This window comes from Condylura cristata, unplaced genomic scaffold, assembly GCF_000260355.1.
Source record: "Condylura cristata isolate star-nosed mole 26May11 unplaced genomic scaffold, ConCri1.0 scaffold00009, whole genome shotgun sequence".
NCBI classification, from domain to species: domain Eukaryota; kingdom Metazoa; phylum Chordata; class Mammalia; order Eulipotyphla; family Talpidae; genus Condylura; species Condylura cristata.
This window is the reverse complement of record NW_004567110.1, coordinates 13,279,606-13,303,221: the sequence shown is the minus strand read 5'-3', so window position 1 is coordinate 13,303,221 and position 23,616 is coordinate 13,279,606. Positions and strand designations below refer to the sequence as shown.

The following is a 23,616-nucleotide window of genomic DNA, read 5'->3' as shown; positions in this document are numbered from 1 at the left end:
TCTTTATAGAGAAAAGGAAGAGAATCAGCATTTTCTGAGGTCTTATTCTGTTGGAACACTGCAGGTGACAGTGTTTTTCAACCTCACTGCATCACTTTAGGATTGTAGGATGCTAAAAAAACAAAACAAAACCACCTTTCCAAATTCCAATGTAGTAATGATTGTGGAGACACAGTATGTGTTTCCAGATATGGGTTTTATATATTCCTGCACTCCTGATGTTTTGACTGCTAAGGTTGGCAATCGAGGCTGTTAGTGTCAAAAGGGAGCGGCAATGACATCTGGCTTGGATGTTACCAGCTTTTTGGGTGACAAGAGGCACATGCAGGTGGCAGCACCTTCTTCCCATTTTCTGACTTCTTGAGCACTGCTTAGGTGCTGTATACTTTCAAAATTCCAATGGCATCTACTGATTCCCCAGTTCCCTGATTGTATGTTTAATTTTTTTAATAAAGATTTACTTATGCATACAGAACTGCCGTACAGGCCAGAGGTGTGGGGGGTGAGAGGATTCAGCAGAGACAAATCAGGGAGCAAAACAGGAAGATCTACTGAAACACACTGCTAAGAGGAGCAGCAGGTGAGGAGAGGTCTGCTGCACCTCATGGGTCAGCTCCCTGGCCAGGGATCAAACTCATGTTGCAGTGGCTGGCAATAGCTTCATAATGCCGAGACTTAATTCCTTGAGTCACCAGGGAGGCCCGGATGTATGTTTATAGAGTTGTTTGGGCCATTAATGATACCACATGTACAGTACTCCTCCAAATACTTTTTTTTTTTATTTGTAAGCAACTAATTTCTCCCATTAAATCCCCTCCTTTAAAGTTACTTAGACTGGTTTCTGTCACTATCAGTTGACGGGTAACATTTGCTAAAAACTATTAGATATGTAAGTTCTTTTAACAGTTTCTGCCTGAACAGTCTCAGTTGTTGAAATGATTGAACCTGTACTTTTAGGGAGTTTAGGTTTGAGCTAAAATAACTACAAGCATACATTTGTTTGAAGTCTCCTGTTTCAGGTTTCAATTTCAGGTGAATGAACTATAATAAATTCTATTCTCCTAAAGTTTAGAGTGAGTTTCATGTTCCTGGAAGGCATGCCTTCTTATTCAGTGCTTTATATATTTCCTGATAAAATCTACCTTGTCCAAGAAGCATGATATGTAATGGATAATGGATGGTAGCACAGATGCACCTTCATACTTCATTTTGTGAAACATTCATTCTGTGTAGCAATTCTGAGAAATTCTTATAATGTCCATTTTAGAGCTGGATTAACTGGGATGTAAAGAGGTCAATTAGGTATTCCGAATCACAAAGAGATGGATTGAAACCTTTGTCCTTCTGATCTCCAAGTGACCATGCAGATTTCTAAGAGAGCAATAATTCTTTAGTTCTCAGCCCCCTGAACCCGTATTTTTAATGGTAGTTTGATTAATTCATTTAGCCCAATTTTCGCAAGTTCCAATTAACTCTTTTCTTCTCCACAGATATCAAAAGCTATTGGCATCTGCCTTAGAATGGTGTACTTCCCAACTTTTGAAGGATTCCAAAAGAAAAGCAACACACAGAAAAATCTTCAGAATAGCAAAAACAACAATATATGGTCCACGTGGCTGGTCGCCCTCAAGCAGCGCTTCCATAACTTTGTACAGAGCTATAACGATAATAGCTTTGTGAAGCCTGGATAGTTAATGCTACTGAAGTCAACCGGCTCCCGGGATTACTATGGTATCTGCAGAAATATTTTGGTTCAAATTCCTCCTTTGGCTCAGGCATGCTTTTCATCTGTCACTCTCCTCCTCAGTATCTGTCAGCTGGCTAGAGAATTCTGCCATCAAGACTTACTGGAATATTTCTATATGACCATATGTGGCTTTCGTAGGATTCTGCCTCTTCTTAGTGATTCAAGTCCTGTCTTGATCTTTCCTGGAGAAATTAATCCAAAGATACTATTAAAAATTGACCCAGTTCTTAGATCATTGCCTCACTCCAGTCACAAAAATCAACTCGAAGTGGATTAAAGACCTAGACATAAGAACGGAAACCATAAAATACCTAGAAGCAAAGATGGGTCAAACACTTCACGACATACACTTTAGCGACATCTTTAAAGACAGAGCACCCAACGCCACAATAGTGAAGGCAAAGATAAATAGATGGGACTATATCAAGTTAAAGAGCTTCTGTACAGCAAAAGAGACATTACTAAAAACAAACAGAAAGATCACTAATTGGGAAAACATTTTCTCACACAAAAGTAGCGATAAAGGACTGATCACAAAAATATACGGAGAACTGATGAAATTCAACAAAATTGAAGTAAACAACCCCATCAAAAAATGGGCAGTAGAGCTAAAAAGACACTTCTCCAAAGAGGAAATGCAGATGGCCAACAGGCATATGAAAAAATGTTCAACATCACTCGTAATAAGGGAGATGCAAATTAAAACCACAATGAGATACCACCTCACCCCAGTGAGAATGGCACATCTTCAAACAACTAGCAACAACAAATGTTGGCGAGGATGTGGAGAAAAAGGAACTCTCCTGCATTGCTGGTGGGAATGCAAACTAGTACAACCACTATGGAAAACTGTTTGGAGGTTCCTCAAACTGCTAAATATGGAGCTTCCCTATGACCCAGCAATCCCACTCCTAGGTATCTACCCAAAAGACACAAAAACACTGATTGAAAAAGATACTTGTACCCCCATGTTTATTGCTGCTTTATTTACAATTGGAAAAACATGGAAGCAGCCCAAATGCCCAAAAGTAGATGACTGGATTAGAAAGATGTGGTACATATATACAATGGAATATTACTCAGCAACCAAAAAAGAGAAACACATGTCTTTTGCAGCAACTTGGATGGAGCTGGAAAAGATCATGCTGAGTGAGATAAGCCAGAAAGAGAAAGAAAAATACCGGATGGTTTCACTCATAGCAGGAGTATAATGGACCAGGCGAGAAAATAACAAAAATAATGAACAACCATAGACCAGAGACATTCTGTGGGTGTGGAGTGGGGAATGGGATCAAAAACGGGGGAGGGGGGGAAGGGAGGGAAATGCACGGGACTATGGTGGTGGCACAGGGGTGATTTGGTGATGGGAAACCCATGGGGATTACAATTGAGATGAAAAAAAAAATGTGAAAAATGATGTTAAAATAAACTTTTTAATAAAAAAAAAAAAAAAAAAATTGACCCAGTTCTTCAAACTGCCAGCTTCTCCAGATGCAGTATCAGATAGAAACATAAAATCAGGGTATGATTTTCATCTATCTCAACAGCTGTTTTATACACTTTAACTCACTATTTTACCCAGGATTTTGCAGTACTTAATGATAACGATCTAAAAAAAATTCTTAACACATCTTCATGACATTGAAGGAATCCCTTTGACAATCTTAATAAGGATAAATATTGTTGAAAAACAAAAATGTAAATACAAAGAGATTACATTTTCTAAGTAATACTCTATTTATTCCAGGCTATAAGCAAAGAGCAATTTATTGAATACATAAACTCATTTGTAAGTAAAAAATTAAATTTCAAGGAAGAAAAGTAAATTGACTAAAGTCACCCAGACAGTGATCAGGAAAACTAATAATCGCATCCAGTTTGGGCTGGCCTAAAACTCAATCATTTTGCAATGCATCCTGTGCACACAGTGCATCCAGCAAAAATCATTGCCAGAGAGTCTTAAAAAAAGAACTCTGAGAATCTTATATTTCGTTTCCAGGTAACATGAGGAAATATTTTCCGATTGCCTTAATATTTAAGAATACAGGAAACAACAACAAATTGCACGACTTGGCCTTTGCTGGGTGTTTCATAACAGAGATGAAGGCTAGGATTTTGTCCTAGGGGGTGGGGGTGAGCCCACACCACATGACAAGTGAAAGTGTGTCTATAAAGAGAAAGTGATCTGGCATTTTAGATGCAAGCAAATTAACCTCAAAAAAAGATGCTGCCATCTCCAGTTTTGATTCCCACTGGTCAACAGTGACTGCTCAAATGCTCCGCTTCCCCTCCTCTCATCTCCTTCGAGTTATCTGTTGCTTTGTAATGGCTATTTCACTGTGAAGCCCGCTGTATGGTCACTGCAGCACCTCATTTGTGTCTCTCCAGTCCCAGCTTTGCAAAGGCAGCAGAGGAACCTCTGCTCGATCTCCTTCGGAGGAGGGCACAACAATCCATCATCAAGGTCATTTCTTAGCTAAGCTGTCCTGTCCACTCCCTATTGCTTTGTCCTCTGCAGTTTCCAGCTGGACTGAAACAAACCGCTTTTTCTGTGCCTCCCAATCGTCACCTCTACAGCCAGCTCGCATCACTGCAGGCAAGAGAAACCTTGATCGAAACTCTAGATGGGGCATAACACTTTTTAGGAAACAAAAACCTATAAATATTGATTTGGGACTATGCAAGATGTTTTTTACCCAACAAGGTCAGGGAATGAAGCGTTTGAGTTAACCACATTTTTCTTAGCACTACTTATCACTTCTCATACACGTATCAGACTTATTTTGAAAGCGGCAGAAAATAAATACACATTGGTGGCTTGTTCTTCATTGTGCCTCCAGATTTATTCTCTGCCTTGCTCTGAGCTGACATGGGACTCTCCGTGCGCAAAATGACATCCCATGGCCCCCTCAGTTTCAGCCTCTGGTGCAGCCAATGGGATGCATTGACAGGAGAGTCTCATGCTGGAGAAGAAAAGGTTTGGGGTGTCAAACTCCCCAACGTTACCCACTGTGAGTCTCCCAGGACTCTGGATTCCCCACTTGTTCCCTTGCTCTGCAGGCCAGGGGTGGGAGTGGCTTTCCCTGCTGCTAAGTCCTGAGAGCTTTCTCATTCACTCTTGGTTCCTCTTCTGCAAAAACCCCTTCATCAAACACTCTTCAGTTAATCCTACAAGAATGACACTTGCGTGCTTCATGGATTCTGGCCCCACAACACTGCAACTGCCTTTAAATTTAATGAGTGACTTCTGCTTGCTATTCTAAGAACTGGGCAAATGCAAAAGAAAAACAGGATATACTGCTGACTTCAGCCTGCTTGAAGCCCCAGTTGGGGACATAAAACTGTCAAAAGACAGTCACTGGGTGGCTCTCAATCCAGGCAGTATCCCCAAAGGCTTAAGCTCTAACTACTCCCACCCTTTATCTACACACCCAGTGTCCATCTAATTCACACAGGGCCAGTGGAATAATCTGGAAGCGGGTGTGACCAGGCTCCCAGTTCAGGGAGGAGCAAAGTGAGTTCTGGACCCTTTCTTTTTCCTCATTTCTGCAAGCCCAGCTTATCATGAACTCTGGCAGAGCCTGGCTCATAAAATCTCTCAAATTCATCGATTTCTCTTGAGTGCTACTTCTGTCCTCTGGCATCTGGCAGGAGCCTGGATTACTTCTCACTGGAACTTTTTTTTAGTAACCCTTGAACTGCTGCCCTAGTTTCCAGTCTTGCCTCCTCCCACCACCACTTTTCTGTGAGGCCAGAGGAACCTTTGTGAGATCTTTCCACTGTTCTACACCCCACCCAGGACAAAGTTCAAACCATAAAATCACTTAACTCTGCTGGCCACAAGCTCTTCAGACTCTTGACACATTCTTGTTCCAGATGGCTCCAAAGAGAGCCATAGCCAGAAAGAACTCCCTGACAGAACCCTCGTGCTTCTTGCCTCAATGCTTAGACTCGCACTCCTTCCATTAACAAAAATACCCTCTCTGTCCTTCTTCTGTAGCCTTTGACTTGGGTCGTTTCTATTTTAAATTCAAGTTTCAGCATAGCTTCCACTTCCCCTGATTATCCCTGCTGCCACCATCCACCACCTCCTTCTCAAGACAAGCACTGGATTAGGCTGCAATAGCACATAATGTCCTTTGCTTTCCCCATCACCTTCCTGTAACAGTGCTCATAATTGCCAGCTTACTTGTTCATCCTCCCTACCTGGGGGAGCCATGTCAAGGCACAAACTCTATCACTGCTGCAGCCTCAGCACCTAGCAAAGAACAGGAGTCAGGAGTCAGAAAAGTGATCTATTTAAGCCAACTATTGAGGAAAGGAATCTCAACTGGGATAACAATATCAAAATTCCTATTCTAGAATAAAGGGAGAGTCTGTCAATAAGCTCCAACCCTGAAGGACCAAATGGGACATCTCAATGTATCTGCTGTTCTCTGTCCCCCAAGTCTATGCTCCATGAAGGAAAATAAACTTTCACTCATACATTGAAGTTGGAGAAGTCAGGGTGCTCTCTGTAAACCCCTCTCTTTTTCCCCACCCAAGGTAATGAGGGCTGCTGGGAGAGCAGATGCCCTCAAGATGACATCAGAGCCTTTATTATCTCTGCTGGAAAATTCTAGGGCACCTTTTTGCAAATCATTTAATGTACCAAGAGCAAAGGATGAAGGCTGAAATATCGAGAATCAACATTAGCAAAATTCTCCCAACACCCAGATGGTCATGTTCAGCCTTTAAAGTCCTCTTGGAAGAGGGGAAACTGAGATTTTCTTGGAATGGTGCTTCAAGGCAGTGGGCAGGGCTACAAGGAACTCTATTGTGTACTGGCAAAATCATGGAAGCATGTTTGCGAGTTCTCCCCTGAACTCTTTTTCAGGGTTAACCAAAAATAGAACTGTTCCCTTTTCAACTAGTTTACTATTGCCAGGAAAACCTTGCTAATTCATCTCCTAGTGAACAGAAATGTATGATAATCAGGATGAATACCCAAGTTTACCAATGGAGGAAACACTTTCTTTAAAATAACAAGGATGTGCCAGCAATCCCACTCATAGGTATTTACCCAAAAGACACAAAAACACTGATTGAAAAAGATACCTGTACCCCCATGTTTATTGCTGCTTTATTTACAATTAGAAAAACATGGAAGCAGCCCAAATGCCCAAAAGTAAATGACTGGATTAGAAAGATGTGGTACATATACACAATGGAATATTACTCAGCAATAAAAAAACATGTCTTTTGCAGCAACTTGGATAGAACTGGAAATGATCATGCTTAGTGAGATAAGCCAGAAAGTGAAAGAAAAATACCAGATGGTTTCACTCATAGCAGGAGTATAATGGACCAGGCGAGAAAATAACAAAAATAATGAACAACCATATACCAGAGACAGTTTGCGGGGGTGGAGTGGGGAATGGGATCAAAAATGGGGGAGTGGGGAGGGAAATGCACGGGATTATGGTGATGACACATGCGTGACTTGGTGATGGGAAACCCACAGGGATTACAATTGAGATGGAAAAAAAATGTACAAAATGATGTAAAAATAAACTTTAAGAAAAATAATAACAAGGGTGTGAAAGTGTTCTCCAAGCTTATTAAAATGAACCTTTTGTGCATTGTGTTGCATACAAGGACAAAGATTAAGAAAGCATTCTCAGTGTTGGCCATTCTTGCTCATCTCTTTCCCTTATAATAGCCCAGTAAAATAGGTATAAAGCACAAGAAACTCAGAAGCAATGGTTCAATATGTGTTGGATAGACAAATAGCAATGGTGTCAGATACCTGGCTGCAGGGTTGGGGAGGAGTTGAAGAGGTTGCAACCGAATGGGTCACACAGAGGATCCCAGCAAGTGGTGAGTCCCTTGGGGCTGCATATCCATGGGAACTTAGGATCTCAGAGGGAGGATTAGGGGGTATGCAGAATCAAAAGGCAGGGTTCTCAGTGAGGTCTGCACTGTGAGTGGTAGGACTTGAAGAGCTCAGGCAGACAGGTGCTCTTCCATTCCTCCTCACCTTCACCTGAAATACTTCCCCTCTAAGCCACTCAGTGTGTACCCAGAGTAAACTTCCAAACACAATTTGTAGAACTGGAAGGGGTCTCTTGGTCGAGCTGGCTCACCATGCACTACTGAACGAATTCTCGCCAACTGAGAAGCTCTTCCCCGCCCCACACCCTCCCACATGAAGGTTCCAATTGACTTTGTGTTTTCTCATGTGAAAAATGAGCAGATAGCAAAGGGTCATAGGCATTTATGGAAAACCTGCAGAAAAGAAGAGTCAAATAACAGAAAAAAGGCAACTGGAAAAACAAAGAGCACAAGCCAAAAAATAAACCTGATTAATACTCTCCAAGAATTAGGAGAAAATATATCAACGATGAGACTAGAACAACTAAAAAGGAACATTCACAGAACAAAAAGAGCCAAACTAAGAAAGGCAAAAGTTAGACAAAATGTTTTCATGAAAAGTAAAGGAAAAAAATGAATAAAAACTAGGATACATGTAACAGAGCAAGAAACAGATTCAGAAAATCAAGTCAAGAGGCCCGACATCCTTCTAGGAGGGGGTGAGCAGTGGACAAAGTCAGTTACATGTGACTCCATAGGAGGTGAAGACATCTCCCATTCCTAAAGAACGGTGGACCACCCAAGCCCAGAAATCCTTTTGTTACAAATACCTTGATAAGATATAAGAAAAGTCCACTTGCTTCTGCTTTAATGAGGTACAACGCTTGCAAGACAGAAAAGGAAATTCCTAGGTAGAGGGAAAAGGAGGTTGGAGGACTGAAAAGCAGAGGTCTGAGAATTCAGGTTGATGAGAAGGCCCTCTGGGGAAGGGAGGAAAAGGGTTTGAGGGCAGATCGTGGGGCGGGAATAGGGGATGGGCTGAGGACTTGGAGTTTCCTGCAGTGAGTCAAACAATCTCAAAAGGTTAAAAACTCCTGAGAATGGATGGTTTACAAAATAATGGCCACTCAAAAATTTGGGGAGAATATTGGGAAGTAGAGGAATCTACTGGGGAAAAAAGAGATTCCACTTGCATCCAGAAATGAGGCTATTTTGATTGGTAGCTACATTGAGGCCATATTTATGCTACCAGGAATCAGAGGATATCCATAGTAAGTCGTCAAATCATCACAATGGTCATACCTGGTCGATACTGTTAGTTTCACGTCATAGGTAAGTGAGCCCGGTTCAGAGAGATCAGATACTTTACCTAAAGTGAAGGGGCATACACAGCCGATGTTCCAAAGCAGTCCATGATGGGAGGGCAGACCCTCATTTGAGTGTTTACTTTTTTTTTTTTTTTTGCAAATAAGCTATGTTTTAATGTACAACATCATTAGCCATAAATAGGATGCACATGTATGCTCATAGTGAGATACCACTACACACTTACTAGAATGACTAAAAATTTTAAAAACTGACCATTTCAAAGGCTGATGAGGATTCAGATCTAGAACTCTTACATATTGTTGATAGTAAAGTATTCATATTGCATCTCTATTCATGAAGTCTTTACAAAGCTCTAAGTAGCCCAACATTTAGGAGATACTTCTGTTTGACAGTTGCAGCACCCATCACAAAGTGAAATCCTGGCTTATTTAGTTAATGTGAGTCCACCTCATTGATGCACTGTTACTTAATTAGGTTTCTGACCTTCTGTGGCTGAACCTTGGTGCTGCAGTATGGTGACATCACTGAGGAAAATATAGGATGTAACAAGACCATATTCCTCTGAATCACTGTGCTGAAGACAGCTCTTCTGTTTGAGACCATAACAGCACCTCCTGAGAATTGTTCATTTGTGTAGCATAACTAGAGGTGTATACTGTTTTTAAAGAAAAAGTGTGTGCTTTTCTCCATCCATGAGTATATTACATACTTATGACAAAAGTTTTGTTAATCAACTACATTACTTAATGGACTGTCCTGGTGTTTCTGTAAATTTCCTGAGACTTCCAAATCTGTGTTTCTATTTATTCTCTTATTCTCAAGGTTATTTAGTGGGTAATTTAAAAAAATTGCAAAGGTAAGAACAGGGCCTCCTTCTTCTTACAGGGGTAATTTTAAGAGGTTAAAGTCTCAGTGCTATCAAGCTATCACCCACCACTGAGGCATAAGTTGGATCCCCAGCCAGGGAGCTGGCCCACATAGCACAGCAGACCTCTCCTGTTTTGTTTGCTTCTCCCCTCAGCAGTGTATTTCAATACATCTGCTTGCTCTGCCCCCCACTCTGTCTCTGGTGAATCCCCTCACTCACCACCCCCCACCCTGCCACCTCTGGCCTACACCCCAGTTCATGTATGCATAAATTAAAAAAAATCTTTAATTAAAAAAAAAGAAAAGACAAGGTAAGAACAGCAAAAATATACAAGTAGACAGTCATCATTTATCAATACAGCATATACATTTTTGACTGTTTGTATTGCACTCAGCAAAGTAGAAAGCTGAGGTATTAAAATGATAATAAAAGGGTACCCCACACTTTATGGGTCTTATGGTCTTAAGAATAGTGACAGGCATTTAATAAAAAAAATTGCAAGTCACTATGGATGCTAAAATGAATGGATCTATACACAAGGTATGGTGGGACCTGTAGAAACAACAGAGCTGAGGCTTAAAGGGTGAAGAGGAAGTTGTCAGGGAACCAAGTATTGGACAAGCTAGAAGAATGGGGTAAGGAGAAGCTGGACAGTTAGGGGAGAGCCAAAATGTCATGGGTTTTTCACACAATACAGAGGAATTTTTTTATCCGAGAAGATGGCAGGGAGCCATTTTGATCAAATGGATAAATTTTGAGTGTTTCCTACTCTTCTGGCTACTGGGGCATGGAGTGCTGGTGGGCAGAGAAAAGGAGTAAACGAGAAGTGAAGCACCCAGTAGGAAATGTACTCAAATAGTCTGAAGGACTGAGACTCTGGGCCTGGACAAGGGCAGTGGCTGTGAAGGTGAATTGCTGAAGGAAAAACAAGAGATATTTAAGAGGCAGATAAAAAAAAATATGTTGCAATCATTGACAACCAGTCTCAGTGACATATTCTTGTGAATTCAGTGCCTGCTGGGTGACCTTTTTCACAGAAAGAGCAGCAATTCTGCCTGCTGTTCTATGACTGCTTCTATTTGAGAAATTGAACATTAGAGTTTTTAAGGAAGACTATAAGGAGTTGTGTGTCACCAACCGAGGGGATTAGCCCCGAGATGCTGTGGCATTTGTCATCAGCTCTCAGATTTTAACACGTAGGAGGTCGTTGACTCTTGGTCCTGATGCTTATAGTCAAGGCGAACTGTTCTCCTAGCTGCCTGTCAGAAGCAATGAGGCACCGTGATTAAGAAATTGGGCTCGGGGTCAGCCAAGTCTGAGTTGGAATGTACCATTTACTTCACCTCTCATTTCTGAACTAAGTTTTATTGTCCATAAAATACAGATTAGAATACCTACTCCCCAGGGATTGCTATTTGAATGAATAAGATACTAGCTTAAATTCACAAGAAGTGGTGTAACCAAGATTGCACTTTTGGTCTAGCCCACTCCAGAATTGATATTCTCCCTTCTTTCTCTTCCATATTTAATATATGCGTCATGTTTTTAATAAATGCTCAAGCTCAGTGTCTGTTTTCCCTTGACCTAAGAATTATTCAACAGGGAGCTCTCACAATACCACAAAGAAAGACTTTGTGTGGTTTGTCCGCATTACTGATTTCCTAGCTTTATACCACTATCATCAGGTAATTTTTTATATTGTTTCTACATCATAGAACTCACTGCATTTTCTGGTGGCCTAATCTAAGATTAACTTTTTGAATGTTCTATGTGAGTTTGAAAAAAGTAAAGTGTATTTTTTATTATCAGTGTACCAAGTTTGCCATGCAGTCCATTGCCTTTACTAGCTTTGTTGTTTGGATCTTTTATATTCTTATTTATATTGTGTCCCCTGGCCCTGTCTTAGGCTGCAAGGAGCTTGCTAAATGACTTACTATTAGTATGTTTCTGCAGTTTCTGTATAGTAGGCCCCTGTTGTGTCCTTTGGTGTGGATGCATAAATATTGGGTATTCTTCCTGAACTCTGACCGCTGGCATAACATCAGACCTGCCTTGAGTTGTTTTGGGCTTTTTAGTCTGCATTTGACCATGTCATATATGAAGGTCAAAACCCATCCTAACTGTTGTTAGTTTGCATTTGCCTTGAATGCTTTGCCCACCCCTAGATCTTCCCCCTAAAAGACACCCTTCATTAGGCATTTCTCTTGGATTCAACAGCACTGGGTTTTGTAGAGCCCACAATTTCTGAACTGTACATTACACTTTGCCAAACAAGTAACAAATTCCATAAGATTTTTCTTTATAATTGTCTCCCTCAGCCAGAGTAAAGTCTCCACTAAGCCCTAACACTTATTAGCAGCAGTTTGCATCGGTGTGGATAAAGTCCCTTCCTGAACCCTTCTGGCTTAGCAGGAATCTCATTTTTAGTCTTGCCCTCTTCATTCTCATACATAGTGAGACAGTTCCACCCCTGCCCACCTGAGAGGCTCCACAGTCACCTGGTGGATGGGAAGAGCAGCAATATGAAAGCTTAAAATCACATTCTTTGCTACTGGCTAAAAACACATAAAAGTTTCCAGTATGTGCCCTCCCTGGTGGTGCAACAGGTTAAAGCACAGCCCTAAGAGACTAAAGCCTCTTAAACATGAGTTCAATCCTGCCCCAGAGGTGACCCACATGGCGCGGCAGACCTCTCCTGACCCACCCACTGCTCTCCTCAGCAGCGTACTTGGGCTATCTGCCTGTTCTGCTCCCCGCTCTATCTCTGGTGAATCCTCTCACCATCCCTGCACCTCTGGCCTGTATGACAGTTCTGTATGCATAAATAAATAAATCTTCAAAAAAAGTCTCCAGCAGATGAGCTAATATTCTTTTAGCTCAGATATTCTTAATTTAATTTTATTGTTTGATTGAGATAACATTGACTGACAAAATTATTACAAAATATTCTTTAAGATATAAGTAAGTAGAAGAAAAGTTCGAGCATTATGAAACCCACAGCTTGGAAGAACCCTAGAAATTATCTACTTGAACTCTCTCTCTAAAACATTAATCACTTCTAAAAGATCCTATGTTTTCTAATCTCTTTATATAAAGTTTCTTATATGGTAAACTGACCCCAACATCCATTCTAGAGATATGAATTTAAGGACCAGTTACATGCTAGTTTTTTTTTAAGACTTATTTATGCATACAGAATTGGGGTACAGGCCAGAGGCTCAGGGGTGGTGACAGGCTTCACCAGAGACAGAGTGGGAAGCAGAACAGGCCGACTGACAAAGTACACTGCTCAGGGGAGCAGCGAGCGGGTCAGGAGAGGTCTTCTGTGCCATGTGGATCACCTCTGGGGTGGGGATCGAACTCATACTGAGGAGGCTTTAGCTTCTTAGTGCTGTGCTTTAACTTCCTGCACCACCAGCAGGTTTAACATATAGGTTAAAACTACCCTATATGTAGTTTTAAGGTGTTTGAAATGTCTCTAAGTACTGATCCTGTTTTTTAATCAGTGGAATGGGGATGATGTGAAAAAGTCAGAGGGTTGTTAAGAGGACTAAGAACATTAGAGTTTCTAGGAACTGGGAGTGCTGGTGGGGGAGAGAAAAGGAGTAAGGTAGAAGTGAAGACCCCAATAGGAAATGTATTCAAGGAGTGGAGAAACAGGCAGGTTATTAGCGGGATCCTTGAATATCAAGCGATCACAATGACAGGAGAGTTCACTCTCTTGCCAAAGAAGACTCTACTGTGTTCCTGTGACTTGGAGCCCTGCGTGCACCACCACAGGATAATACATCATCACTTCTTCCTATTTTTCTAGAAAAGCAAAAAATTCCCAATTATTCAATGGGCAATGGATGCAGATTTCTTTGAAGCACTACATAGGCCATTTAGGAAACATATCCGTAGGCTGATTACACCTGTGGGCTGCCACTTTGCATTCTCCAGTCTGAAGCAATTAGCATAATGCCTGGCACTGGATAGGCACTTGATAAATTATGAATTCATCAGATTGGAAACCTTAGACATCAGATTCTTGGAAAAAAGACTCGTTTGTTAGGATAGGGAAGTGGAAACTCAGAGTAACCAGGCCATCACCTGTGGGCCCAGGAAATCTGCATAAATGGAGGGGGAGGGTAACTGAGAAGAGAGGAGAGGCTGGGGAAGGAATTCTGCCTTCTGCCCAGTCAGTCAGTCCTAACTCATGCATGGTAACATTCTCTGGTCTCTGTGCACATCTCTGACCTAGGAGGAGTGAGGAGCTGGCTGGAGTCAGAAGGATTCCTTAGAGTGAGCTTATTGGGACGAGAACAAAAAAGCACTGAGCTGAAGCCAAAGAGGCAACTTTCTCCTGGGCCTGGTTCCCTTTGGCTTTTCCCCATCAGCAACTCTGAGCCTAGCCAAATCCTTCCTGCTGGGGTGGGTTGCAGCTGTCCCACACATGTTATGAATAAACCCAGTAGAGTTGTTCCTATTTTTAGCATTTTAATGTGGATGCAAAGGTCACAATGATTCCCCGTTTGCTGGCTCAATTTCTCTCTCTTCTTCTCTTAGCTCTTATTTTCCTTCAAGATGCATGTTGTTTTCAGCTCAGATGAGCTTATAAGATAATTGGGGGAAGAGTGTCCCCAAATATTTGCTCCTCCTGGCTGGTTGCCTTACACTGGTTGATATATATCCTGTGTCATAAGAACTCATGCACAGACTTTAGAAAGTGCACAGCAGACATGGGCTAAAGGCACACCTTTTTTGCCCTCTAAGTATAAAGAAAGGCTCAGAGCAGAAAACAGTGCGTAGGACCCTTTTCAAACCTTCTAAGTGCACAGTTCAGTGCACAGAGGGGCGGAGAGGTGGGTATGCTTTCTGCTGCTACATTAACAATCTGTATCATATATTTATTCTAAGATTGTCCCATTGAATCTTCAATCACAATGAGGGATCAATAAATTCAATTATTCCCATTTTACAGGTGACAAAATGGAAGTTCAGTGATTTGAGAAACTTGCCCATAAGTCACATACCTTGACAATGACAGACCCAAGAACCTAACTAATTCATCAGTCATTACCAGGCCTGCACTCAGGATACAGATACTTCATGAGGAGAAAAGAAGGATGGAAGAAGTGAGCGGGAAGCCTGGCCTGCACAGACACACTGCTCAGTCTGACTCTTCTTCAGGTTATTCTGTGGGAATGTGAGTGTTCTCAAAACAGGGGAACAGCCCCCTTTGATCTCCTTAGAGGCCACAGACTTGCCGGGGTACTAAAGAGAGCTCTGGTTCTCTTTACCTGTTCTCAGGGTCAGCCAAGGCCATACTCCGAGTGACGTAGCACATCTTCAGAGGGATGCTTTTCCGGTCTCTGTGGAAGGAGAAGGGTTGCGAGGATGGAAGGTCTGAGCAGCCGCCCCCTAACCGAGGGGACTCAGGCGGTGGTGTTTCCCACCCAATCTCGGATACCGGGGAGCCTTTCTTCACATATGGTGTGGCTTCTCGCATGTACTTCACTGCATGGAAAAGAGAACAATAAACACTTTAAGTACAACTGGGGTGAAGTTCTGGAAAGTCTGTCTGTGTTTATAAAAAACTCGAGTTAGACAAACTCTTTGTCCAGGACCACTTAAAGTGGTTCTGAGTTTCTCTTCCTCTGAAAATATTCTGTTATTTAAATTATAAACCAAAGTGGCTTTTAGAACTAGACACTGTAATGTCCTGAACTTGAGAATTATTTTCTGCATTTTTCAACTGTGACAACTTTTTTTTTTCTGATTGCATGCTGCTTTCTGGGAAAGATACTGAAAGGCAAATGGATAAACATAAATGAGAAAGTATAACTTAGCCTGTAAAACACAATTATTCAATATGGATGTACAGAATCAAGAAGTCACATTATAGCAGAACTTTTTTATTGAGAAGAAAGGTCTTTATTTCAAATTAACAATAAGAAAACATATGCAAAGAAATACATAAGGACATTTATTCTGTAATGGCAAATCGATAATAACTGAAACATTACTTATAAGAACTAAAACTAGGAGCAAATAAAGTCTACTAAAAAGAGGGTAAGTTAAATAAATTGTAAGAAACCTATAGACTCATTTTAAGAAAGTCACAAAAACTTTAAAATGAGACAAATATAGATACGTATGTAGAAATACCTATAAAATCTATTAATTTAAAAAGAGAAGTATATACTGAACTATTTATACATAAAATCATAAATATATATACTTATATAGCAACAACTAATTTTGCCTAGAAGCACAAAATGCACAAACAACAGTTAGTTCTGGAGAGTGTAAATAAGAGTTAAGATGGTGAAGAAACAGACCTTTACCCGTCATTTATTAACCTTTCATACTATGAATTTACATATGAGTAACTGCATGCATAGATTACTTTTCTAAAATTAAAATAAAAGTAGTTTAAGTGCTAAGTAGATCAGACAGAAATTCTCTCAGACATATTTACCTTGACTTTATGAAGTTATTTGCCTACTCTGAATTTGATCAGTTGGTTCTTAGACAACTTTGGAGTTGGCAGGGCAACTGGAGTCTTGGAACATGCCACCCTTTAAACTGGCTCTGTGTTGTTTGTGTGTGTGTGTGTGGGGGGGGGTGGAGTGAGGTGGGGTTTGACTAAATTTTACAGATACTTGTACTATAAATGGCAGCTGACTGGAATTCCGGTTAGTGGGCATTTCTTTCACATCTCTGATGATCATTTCCACAAACTAGTACTTCACTGTGCAAGGCATGAAGCCAGTAAGAAATAAATAAAAACTAATTTAAAAAAAGAAATGAAGCCAGGTTTATGGTAACTGCAAAAAATAATAACATGTAATTTCCATTCGCAAGAGCTGTAATAGGATGGACAGCAGATTCCTTTACCAGCTCACCTTCTGTGTGTTGGCTGAGAACGACTCATGGCGTCTTCCTGCTCTAGAAAATAGCTCTGGGCTCACCAGAGGACACCAAGCTGGGAGACAATAGAGTTGCTGCCCCATTCCCTAGAGAGAAGCTCTGCTTCTGTGGAACCCCACCTGAGACAGTGACCGAGTACAGGTACTTAGACTATGGCACAAAGCAGAATGAACTGTTTTCTTGTAAAAAAAGAAATGTACTTCGGAAGAATGTATGAGAAAAAAAATGTACTTTGGAAGAACGTATGAGAAAAATAGATCTAGGAACATGAGAAAAGGTTCACAACACTTTAATTAGAAAACCAAACATAACCCAGATGCATGCTATATTAAGGGGTCTGATCATAGATGTAAAAAAATACCAGCCATATTAACTCAAAACAGAGAAGATGGGATTTAACACCTATTTGCAAGAAGGTATCAAGGGTTTTAGCTGAATGTAAGTGCAATTAGGAGAACACAGCTTCATATTTGGCACAAACTGCTAACACAGTTTTTATAACTAGACAGGGAGAAAAATGATTCACAGAAAATGTATTTAAGGAATATTGTTTATTTCTGGGCAATATATTTAAAAAAAACACAGACATATCTAAAAACAAATGCAGAAAATTTAGGGAGACAGATTTAATCTGTTCAAAATAGGAATAAACAGGATTTTTAACAAGACACTTAATTTTTATCTTTAAAGTGTTTAGCAGAAGCTTGAACAGTGTTTTGTATAGAGTAGAATTATGCTTATGGGAATTTAGGAAATTCAAGTATAAGCTGAGATAAATTGAAAAATCCTCTTGATGCAATATTAGTCTAGAGGCTACAGTAGCGGATGAGTATTAAGAAAGTGAAGACTCGGGTTTTAAGGAGAAGGTAGCATTTCAATGTAGCTTAAAAAAGGGTAGCTATTATATTAAAAACTAGAGCTAATAAATATAATCCTATTTTTATAATGTGCTCTGGTTTACAATTTTTTTTTTAAAGATTATTTATTTATGCATACAGAACTGGGGTACAGGCTAGAGGAGCAGGGGCGGCAAGAGGCTTCACCAGAGACAGAGTGGGGAGCAGAACAGGCTGACTGATGAAGTACACTGCTGAGGGGAGCAGCGGGCGGGTCAGGAGAGGTCTGCCACGCCATGTGGTCACCTCCGGGGCAGGCAGGAATCGAACTCATGCGGAAGTGGCTTTAGCTTCTTAGTGCTGTGCTTTAACCCGCTGCGCCACCGGGGAGGGCCCTACAATTTTTTTTTATTGTGGTTTCATTGGAATGGAAATTTGGACTTCTATTTGGAAAGAAGATAAAGAAGGAGTATTTATGGCAAGCCTAAAGATATGGCAAGTAAAAGTAAATTAAATAGTTTACCTATCTTTTCACACTGAAGTTCCAAAACAACCACACGTTGGAGCGTGAGCGTGTGTGTGTGTGTGTGTATATATGTAAACTAAGGTTCAGAGAAGAAATGGGTAATGGATCTTTCATTTGCTGAGTATTCAAAAGCACTGAAGGCAGAAATAACTATCTCTTTAAGACTCTGCTAGAACCATTCTAACTCCAGTGAGACTAAGAACTTTACATATCTTGTCCCTTGTATAACATTTTACACATTAGCATATGTTGATATATGCCCAGACATTAAACTTATGTGGAGTCACAAGGCTAACACGTGGTCGAAGTACAAATAAGTGGTGGAATTGCAGTTTGATTTCCCCAAAATTATAGATCACATTGTTTCCTGAAATTTGTCTGCTCTACCTTGGTGAAGGATGCAAACTGGGAAGCTAGGAGGTTTGGACTTCATAGAGGTGATAGCCACACAGTCTAAGAGCAAGAGAATGGCAGGTCCAGGGATCAGCTTTCAAGAAGACTGGACAGTGAAAATGTGCATACCAGTTGGAAACAATATTAGTGACAATTTCACTAAGGATCCTAGAGTCTTAAAGAGTTATTGTCTAAGATAAAACTCGCTATCCATATGAAGTCGGAGGAATCCCAGAAATCTGGTTTGATTCACTCATAGGCAGAAATACTGGGATATACTGCAAGTCTTAGCTTGAAAGCAAGTATTTATCAAGCAACCACTTTCATGTGGTACAGGACATGGGGAATTTACAAAGAACAGCAATGCCTTGAGAGAAGTATACTCTATCAGAAATGATATTCAGTACAGAGAAATCCTTTTAACTTACCAAATGAAAATAAGACAAAAAATGGTATGATAGTTGTGATAATTCAAAGATTCACTCAGCTAAAATTGACCAACTTACATGTGTGTAGAAGGGTACTGTCCATAAAGGATGATGAGAAATGTTCCTGCTTTAAAGAAGTTGAAAATTAGAAGACAGTAGGGAAGTGAGTACATGACAAGTCCTTTTAAATCTAAAACCTGATTTAAGTAGGTCCCAAATCTCTAGGAACCTAGAAGAAGCAAATGCAAACCTTTTCTGGGGGAAGCAATTTCATCCTAGGCATCAAGGGGTCCCTATGAGTCATTTTCAAGTACAATGAGCAACAAGAAATTAAAAAGGTGTGTATACATTGTATCCAGAGTACTAAACAAGTACTAGCAGCAACAGTACCTCCCCCCAGACAACAAAATGACTACGTAAGAATAAACACAAACTTGAGAGAGAATTCTAGAGATTATTTTTAAAAGTGACATAACAGGGCCCTCCCTGGTGGCGCAGCGGGTTAAAGCACAGCACTGAGAATCTAAAGCCGCTTCCTCATGAGTTCGATTCCCGCCTGCCCCGGAGGTGACCACATGGTGTGGCAGACCTCTCCTGACCCGCCCGCTGCTCCCCTCAGCAGTGTACCTCGTCGATCTGCCTGTTCTGTTCCCCACTCTGTCTCTGGTGAAGCCTCTCACTGCCCCTGAGCCTCTGTCCTGTACCCCAGTTCTGTATGTACAAATAAATAAATCTTAAAAAAAAAAAAAAAAAGTGACATAACAGATTGGTAAAATAATAGAACAAAACATTTAGTAATAATACTCATTTTACTACTACTATTACTACTAAAAAGCAGATTGACATGTGAGAAAAAGAATTAGCATATATACTACCTTGTTTTTTATAACATTATTTACAGTAATCAACAGTTGGAGACAACCTGAGTTTCAATATCAATAGATAAATGGATAAAGAAGGTATAGTTACACAGAGAAATATTATTCAGCTATCAAGTAAAATGAAATCCTTTCATTTGCAACAGCATGGAAGGAACCAGAGCATATCATCCTTAGTATGCCAGACAGAAAAAAACACTGTATGACTTCACTCATAGGTGATATATAGAGAAAATAAACAGATGAACTAAGTAAAACCAAAATAAACTTTTGGGTCATAAGAACAATTAGAGGTTACCAAAAAGGAAGGGGGGAGGGAATAAATAAATCTGGACAAAGCCAATGATTGTAGGGTGAAGGATAGATTTAAACTTTTTATTGCTAAATTTAATGATGTATCTACTTGTGTTATACTCAATGATACACAACTGACCATATAATGCTATGATGAAATGCTGCTTCTATTTAAAAAAAAAAAATGAACTAGGGTGTAAACTGTAGATCAGAGGAAATGATAAACACTGTAGTACAAATTACAAAAAAAAATGGGAAAATACTGAAGAGAGATTAAAAAATGTGGAAGATAAAGTGGGTAGGTCTAATATATGTTAAATCGGGGCCCCAGAAGGAAAGGAGGAAAAGAATGTGACAAAGGCTAAGAATTTTCCTGATGGAAAGACACCAAGTCACACATTCTAGAAACTTGACATGACATTGCTGAACAGCATCTATGGTTTTTACGATCAATACACACAGAAATGTAGTATCATTCCACTTTATACCTTAGGTAGGCCAAATGGTTTAGCGTTTCCTAAGAAATTATGAGAAAAAGCTCTTTTGAGGGCTTTAGATATCACCTCTTCCTTTTAGTTAGGAAGGCTCAGCAAAATCCCTAATGGGTCCAGAGATCTCTGGCCCCTCCAGAAACACGTTTTCAATTTCAAGGAGACAGATTATCATCATTGTTCCGAAGCTAGATAGACCTAGGTCATTGAGCTTTTTCCATATCATTCTCAGTCTTGAGGAAATAACATCCTGCTTAAAGCTGCTTTGTTTAGGAGTCCTGTTTCTTTTTGATATGATATGCACCGAAAAATGGAGATATGTATTCTTATGTATGACAAAGGAAGAAAAAGAAAATTGCCATTTGATTTCTCTTTGGGTCTACAATTTGTGTCTAGACACAGTAATAACATTATTAGAATATTCCTTCTTGCTAAAAGAAAATCCAAGTAATTTCTACAAGTTTTGACCAAAAGTTATGACTGTAACTGTATTACCAAACAGCCCCCTCCACAATAACTGATGGAGGCCTAAGTTTAAATCCCTTCTCCTTACCTATAGAGAACAAGAGCAGAGTGTTTTGTCTGTGTGTGAAAAAGAAGTAGCTCTAACAGGAAATAGTTTGTGATAGCTTTTCGTAGTTCTTTGTGCCTTAGTATGATATTTCTACACATTGTAATACATATAGTGAAAATATAGTCTAACACAGGGAGGGCAAGGTTTTCCTTAAGACTACATTGGACTGAAACAGGTACCCCATTTCACAATTTAATGAATATTATTGACGTTTGCTTTTCCTTTACCAAAAATCTAGTATTAAATACAATGACTGCTAGGTCAGCTCTGCTCATGGCGTCAAGCTTTAATTCCTTTCCTGTTTGTATCTCATGACCCAAGATGACTGCTGGAGTTCCAACCATCATGTCCAAATTCCCATCATTAGGAAAGAGGAAGAAGTGAATAATATGCAATCTTTCTTCCTTTAATGGCAATTTTAAGAAGCTAATACACTATCTTGGCCAGAACTTACGTTCCATGGCTACTTATACTCCTTACTCTAGACAGTCATATGCCCATCCCAGCTAAAAATTAGAAGTGAAAGCCATCATCATAAAAGAAAATAGATATTAGTGGGCAACTGTCAACTTTTGCTATAGGAAACATGCCTCAATCTGTATGCTGAACAACTATATTTTATAAATACAAATACAAGTAAATATTTTGGAACAATTAAAAAAAACCCACACAACTAGGTTCTATAGTTTTGTTAAGTGTTTGTGTGTATGTGTGTGTGTGTGTGTATTAACTCATTAGAAGCTTACAACAATCCCATGATACAGGCATTGTAATCATCTCCATTTTACCAGAGACACTGCAATAAAGTGAGGGTAAATTATATGCCCAAATTATAGCACAAGAAACTGGCAGAAACTTGAGTGAACTTCAGGCAGCCTGGCTCCAGAGTCCTTGCTTTTAACCATGAAGCAATATTGTTTCTCACACTTTTTAAAAAATTAATTGGATGTGTGTGTGTGTGTATTTAAGCCAACATTTTTATTTACTGGGAGAAAACATCCAATTAAGAGTCTATTGCCTGTAACATAAGAGAGCTTGATTTTGTAAACCTGCACTATTAAACTATGGCATTTCAATAAATGTCTTTTAAGACACCGTAATACATATTCACAATAGAGGGTTCACCCTGGCAGAACTGAACAGCTAGTGTCTGCATAATTATACCTCGTGTGCTCACAGACAGTAATTTCAGGCAAAGGGCTTTTGAAACCAATCAAGCCAGGCCCAGGTTCAGGGCATCTCATCATCAGAACTAATTAATAAACCATGTCCTTTCTGGGCATCATGAATTAAAAACTGTGGTTGGGCAATTAAAATTCCAATGTTCACTTGCAAAAAAAAATAATAATATAAAATAAAATAAAATAATAAAGTGGGGGATGGGGATAAGAGCAGTAAGAAGTGGTGTTCAAACCAGTAATCCACCAAGTCACTTTCAATATGTATTTCGTTTTTCATTTGGAGGAGAGGCCATTGTGAAGATCTGAAAAGAACATTCTGTAAAGCTCAAGTTTGCTCACATAATAACAAGTTGCCACAATTAAATCTTTGTTGGGGCAGCCAGATGACATTTGAAAGGAAAAGCATACACAGGCCACTAATGAGGAAATGTTTTAGGCAAATCCAGTCGGCTCTTCTTCCAGGCTGATTTCTGAGGAGCCAGCAACTCCCTCTGTGTGAATTTTCTTAAAACAAAACAAAAGAAAACAAAAACAAAAGGGGCTTTCCAAATGACAGGAAGGAAAAGAAATATTTCATTCTCCAGGGGATGTGAACTCAAAAGTGTACATTTTCTAAGGTAAGGAAGGAAAAAGAGAATCCCTTGGACACAACACATGTGGGTACTAGACCTTTGGTAACACTTTCAAGTTGGGGGCAGCTTGGTGACAGTGGGCTTTGATGGTAAAATGCAATTAAGACACAATGTCCCCTTTGTGACATTTTTCCTAGGTCATCTTAGTGAGGAAAAATGCAATGTTAGATCATCAGTATTTCCAAAAAGAACAAGGAATGATGAAAGAGGTAACATAAGCTGTTCAGAAACTACAGCTAATCTCTCAGGAGGCCCAGAGCTCACTGAGGGAGGACAGGCCCTGGGAACAAGGGAGCAGGATTAGAATTTCAGTTCTGCCACTAACTAGCTCTGCAGTCCTGGGCAAGTCACTTCATGTCCAAGAACTCTTCCCCACCTGTCAAGGTTGGGAAATAAGGTCCCTACTCTCCAAACACTTTAGGACTCCTTGGGAAGCTGCCTTGTCTTTCAACATAAAAAGGACTATTTCTTACCTCATGTTTTCATTTGCATCATCACCCCCAAATACTTCTGCAATAATGTGTGTTAAATTCTTCGGCCTTAGGCAGGTGTGTCTTTCCACTCTATCAAACCCCAGGAGGAGGTGGGTTTTCATTCACTTACCAATATTTATTTCATTCTATTCTGCCTGGTGGGTCCATGAAGGTAAGGCTTTAAGGGACATTTGAAGG

General features: G+C 40.0%; 1 protein-coding gene across 1 annotated transcript in view; it reads right to left on the bottom strand.

Moving 5' to 3' along the window:
- Nucleotides 1-23,616, bottom strand: part of SNTB1 (syntrophin, beta 1 (dystrophin-associated protein A1, 59kDa, basic component 1)) — a 213,858-nt gene that overhangs the window by 100,101 nt on the left and 90,141 nt on the right. Inside the window, exon 2 of the mRNA XM_004679613.2 lies at nucleotides 15,080-15,296. Coding sequence (XP_004679670.1) covers nucleotides 15,080-15,296 — 217 coding nt within the window. The remainder of the gene's footprint in view (nucleotides 1-15,079; nucleotides 15,297-23,616) is intronic.